Source organism: Morone saxatilis, unplaced genomic scaffold (genome assembly GCF_004916995.1).
Source record: "Morone saxatilis isolate NCDOM2014 unplaced genomic scaffold, NCSU_SB_2.0 Contig14, whole genome shotgun sequence".
Taxonomy (NCBI): Eukaryota; Metazoa; Chordata; class Actinopteri; family Moronidae; genus Morone; species Morone saxatilis.
This window is the reverse complement of record NW_023339696.1, coordinates 22,596,310-22,600,965: the sequence shown is the minus strand read 5'-3', so window position 1 is coordinate 22,600,965 and position 4,656 is coordinate 22,596,310. Positions and strand designations below refer to the sequence as shown.

The 4,656-nt window shown below is 40.3% G+C and overlaps 1 protein-coding gene across 1 annotated transcript in view; it reads left to right on the top strand.

Moving 5' to 3' along the window:
* Window positions 1–4,656, top strand: part of LOC118322577 (myosin-11-like) — a 22,873-nt gene that overhangs the window by 6,077 nt on the left and 12,140 nt on the right. Inside the window, exons 5-13 of the mRNA XM_035654288.1 lie at window positions 646–672; window positions 777–869; window positions 949–1,012; window positions 1,132–1,230; window positions 1,720–1,863; window positions 2,711–2,806; window positions 2,912–3,030; window positions 3,973–4,125; window positions 4,223–4,396. Of these exons, the coding sequence (XP_035510181.1) occupies window positions 646–672; window positions 777–869; window positions 949–1,012; window positions 1,132–1,230; window positions 1,720–1,863; window positions 2,711–2,806; window positions 2,912–3,030; window positions 3,973–4,125; window positions 4,223–4,396 (969 nt within the window). The remainder of the gene's footprint in view (window positions 1–645; window positions 673–776; window positions 870–948; window positions 1,013–1,131; window positions 1,231–1,719; window positions 1,864–2,710; window positions 2,807–2,911; window positions 3,031–3,972; window positions 4,126–4,222; window positions 4,397–4,656) is intronic.

The following is a 4,656-nucleotide window of genomic DNA, read 5'->3' as shown; positions in this document are numbered from 1 at the left end:
TTTTTTTAAATTTGGAAACATGAAATTCTGTAATTCAAAATTGTTCAGTGAGTTTTGAACAATATATTAAATTATTAACAGTGTTTTCACTTTAATGACTTTTCTGAACAATTTTTGAAATCCAAATTTGTATTTAAAAAAATATTTTTTTCTGAAGAAGAAAAGTAATAATAATAATACATTTATTTTATATAGCACTTTAAATTGTACTTAGAGACTTTACATGAATTTTCACAGCTTTTCTTTTTTACAGTGTAGAGATATTTGTGTATAAATGAGTCGGGTTGTCAGAAAAATGTCAAAAAAGATAAAAAAGTACAGATACACCATATTTGTACTTTATTACTTCCAGCTTTGTGTTTCTTATAACTCTGACTGAAGATATAAAACACATGCTGTTAATTAAAGTACTTACAGGAGATCATTGAGCAGATCTTTAGATCTTTCACACAAATCCTTTGTAACGCTGATTGAAGGTTACTGCTGCTGTTCGCTCTGCTGCGTATTAAATCCACTGAGGAACTATCAGTGGTTTGTTTAATTGATGCTCGATCTTCAGCCCTGCTGCTCTGAAGCCAGTTTTGGGGAAACGTTGAGTATTCACTGAGTTTCTAACCTGCTTTGTGTTCCTGTTTCTTCCTGCAGCAACAGCAGGCGGGATCTCTGGCCTACGTGAGTATACAATACGTTTGTTTGACAATAAATTGTTTAATGTCACATAAAAGATGGACACACAGATGTAGTGTGTAGATGTGTAACCTTGTTATGGGCTGTAGGGGGAGCTGGAGAAGCAGCTGCTGCAGGCAAACCCCATCCTGGAGGCGTTCGGAAACGCCAAAACCATCAAGAACGACAACTCCTCGCGATTTGTACGTTTTTTAAAACAGTTTTGAAGTCATAGCAACCATTTTGACCTTTATTGATCTCAGTGATCTGCTCTGTCCACAGGGAAAGTTCATCAAGCTCAACTTTGATGTGACCGGCTACATTGTCGGAGCCAATATTGACACCTGTATCCTTTTTTTTTAGATCAAATTTACTTGTTAAATTATGAATATGATAAACAATGTGCCGTTTTGCTTGAAATATCGACCGAGTGGTTGTCTGCTTAACCCTCTCCGACCCGATCAGACCTGCTGGAGAAGTCTCGCTGCATTCGTCAGGGCAACACTGAGAGAGCCTTCCACATCTTCTATTACATGGTGGCCGGAGCCAAAGACAAGTTGAGGGGTGAGCAACTATAACATGAGCAAGAACTATAGGATTTAATGGGCTTATTTTGAGATATTAAGTCATTATTAAGTCATTATTATGAGATAGCAACTTAAACTTCTTAGAGAGTAGGTGGCTACGATCAGCCAGGATAGACTTGTACTTGTGTGGAAAGTCCCTTAAGGTTGTGCCTGTCATTTTTCACCACACCTTGACGATGTCCTGCAGTGTTTTCCTGTTTTTGAGGATAAGTAAGTACAAACAGTTAACAGAGGATAATGTGAGGGCAGATTCATGAATGTGTTATCCAGCAGGGTCTCACAGAGCTGTGTGTGTGGCTTACTGACACAGTGCCAGTACACATTTCTTTTCTTTTTTATAAAGCTGTGCTAACAGTTTACCCCTGCTTCCGGTCTATATGCTAGGCTAGGCTAAACACATCCTGAACATCTTTAAGGAAGCCGAAAGATGAACGAACAATCATCATCCGTGTGTGTTTGTGTTTAGAGGAGCTTCTGCTGGAGGACTTCAGCTGCTACCGTTTCCTGGTGGCGGGTCACGTGGAGATCTCGGGTCAGGAGGATGACGAGATGTTTATTGAGACTCTGGAGGCGATGGAGATCATGGGCTTCACTGAGGAGGAGAGAATAGGTACAAACACCTTTATTTTAGCACACTGTGCTCTCAGGACCATTCATCCATCCAACCATAGTGTACGGCATATGAAATAATAACATGAGGAGATAACAATAAATTTATTTTTTAGATTAATTATCTGCAGGACTTCATTCTTCCCATTTTGAGAAAATAAGTAAACTCTTTAGAAAACCTTCAATTGTTGTTGATGCTGAGACAAACTTTCCAAAATCTCCCTCTAAAACTTCATTTCATAACAGATGCACAATTCCCCTCATCCTGGACAATATCGACTTTATAATTAGAAATGAATGTATTCCCAGTGACGTCACCAACAGATTTCTGAAGACCTGTTGATGGGTTATGGGTTGGCTCTGCCCTGGCTAAATCCAAATATGGTCGAAGCACCCACCTGTAATCAAAGCTGCCACACCCATAATTATGCATAACTTTAATCCCTAATATAATTTAAATAGGTGAGTTTTACAGTTGTCATGAATGGACACATTAGCTCTAGAGACCGAGAGGTTGTAAACATGTTTGTTTCTGCTGTAAAGTTCAATATGTTGCCTTATGGAGATTGACTCACTGCTGGAGCCAGCTTCTAGTGGACATTAGAAGAACTGCAGGTTTTGGTACTTCAGAGGAAACCTGGGATGCATGGCTCTGCAGTTCACCAGCAGATCTTACTGAAATTGTTTTGGTTACACTAACGAACTAATGAAAACATACTTATGAATATTATATTTATATATATTTCTGGCAATAGATCCTCCTAAATGTTTCACACTGGACCTTTAAATCAGAAATGTCTGCACCATGTTGATTGCCTTCCTTGCCTTCCTCCTCCTCCTCGCTGCAGGGATGTTGAAGGTGGTGTCCACTGTGCTCCAACTGGGAAATGTCAAGTTTGAGAAGGAGAGGAACAGCGAGCAGGCGACCATGCCGGACAACACCGGTAACCTTTTTTTTAAAAATACCGACAGCAGCAGCACTGTAAGTTAACCTTTAACAAACCCTCTCTGACCTCTTCGGTCTGTCTCGTGTCCTCCATCGACTCTAGCTGCCCAGAAGGTGTGCCACCTGCAAGGCATTAACGTCACCGACTTCACCCGTGCCATCCTCACCCCCCGAATCAAAGTGGGCAGGGAGGTGGTGCAGAAGGCGCAGACCAAGCAGCAGGTAACAATAATTCAAACCTCATTAGCACAGAAAATAAAGGCTCATCTATAATATTTGTTATATATAAATTAATCAATCAATCAAACTTTACTCTACAGCACCTTTCATGCAGTTTACTGCAGTTCAGACTACATTAAATACATTTAAAAGTACAGTATAAAGATAAAAATGAATAAAATATGTTTAGCAGGTATAACAATAAACAGCGTTTAATAAAATCGATCAATAGGACAAAATAAAATCAATATATATATATATATATATATATATGGATAAGAAACAAAATATTAACATTTAAAGGACATTGTGCAGTTGCTTCATGCTACACAGAATAAGATAATAAAATGTAGTTATTTATATACATATATACAGGAAATAATTCTGCAGGTCACCTTTTTAATTTGGGTCAAACAGCAGCAACAAGATAGTGATGAAAATATTGTTTAATCACCGAAAGCACCGAACATCATCGATGTAAACACCACCTCCTCTTGTCCTTTCGGCTCCGAACGCTGTTGAGTTCTTTAGCCGGGATGTTGTTGGAGCTGGTTTCTGTAGAGATGTGGGCACAACAGTCTCTAATTTCTTGTTGTTTGAGTCCCATTTCGATACTATAGCCAAGAGAGGCCTTTAGTCCAAGATGGGCCAGGAGGGCTCTCTATCTCTCCTCCTGGAGCAACAACTCCCGCTGCTCTTAAATCCAAACCCTGCACTTTCTTCTCCAATGACTGTAGACTATTTCTACGAATACAGATCAAAACAAAAATGTAGGAAGATTGACGGAGCTACCGGCTGCATCTACATATACATCCCAGTCTGACACTCAGACTTCTTCAGTTTGATGTTTAACCCTTTGTTGCTTCACTTTCCAGCAACACAAAGCTATAAAAATCCTCCCAAATCCTCCTCTCACTCCATCCCTCCATCCTCCTACTCCTGCAGGCTGACTTTGCGATCGAGGCTCTGGCTAAGGCAATGTACGAGCGCCTGTTTCGTTGGATCCTGGCCAGAGTCAACAAGACGCTGGACAAGAGCAAGAGGCAGTCATCCTCCTTCCTGGGCATCCTGGACATCGCTGGCTTTGAGATTTTTGAGGTGAATTCTTACTGAAAGCAAACATTTAATGAACTTGTATTTGAATTGTATTTGTGTTGTTTTTTATAATAACTGTAACATGTTTTTGCTGCCTCAGGACAACTCTTTTGAGCAGCTCTGCATCAACTACACCAACGAGCGTCTGCAGCAGCTCTTCAACCACACCATGTTCGTCCTGGAGCAGGAGGAGTACAAGAGAGAGGGCATCGAGTGGAACTTCATTGACTTCGGCCTCGACCTGCAGCCCTGCATCGAGCTCATTGAGAGGCCGGTGAGGACGGGCTGAATAATAAATTATAATCTTATTAGGAATAAACCTGCCTCCTGCGTCAACTGTCCGTAGCTGAATAGGTTCGCTGCGGTAGTTTAACGTCGGCCATTACGGTTGTATTTGGTGTAAAAACGGTATAAAAAGTCTAAGAAACAATAATCTAACAAGACAATATTGTAGAAAAAAATCAGTTGCAATTATTAGTCCCACCCCTTTTTGGGGCCTTGGTCTTCGGCCTTTCTTCTTTCCTGTACTTAGAT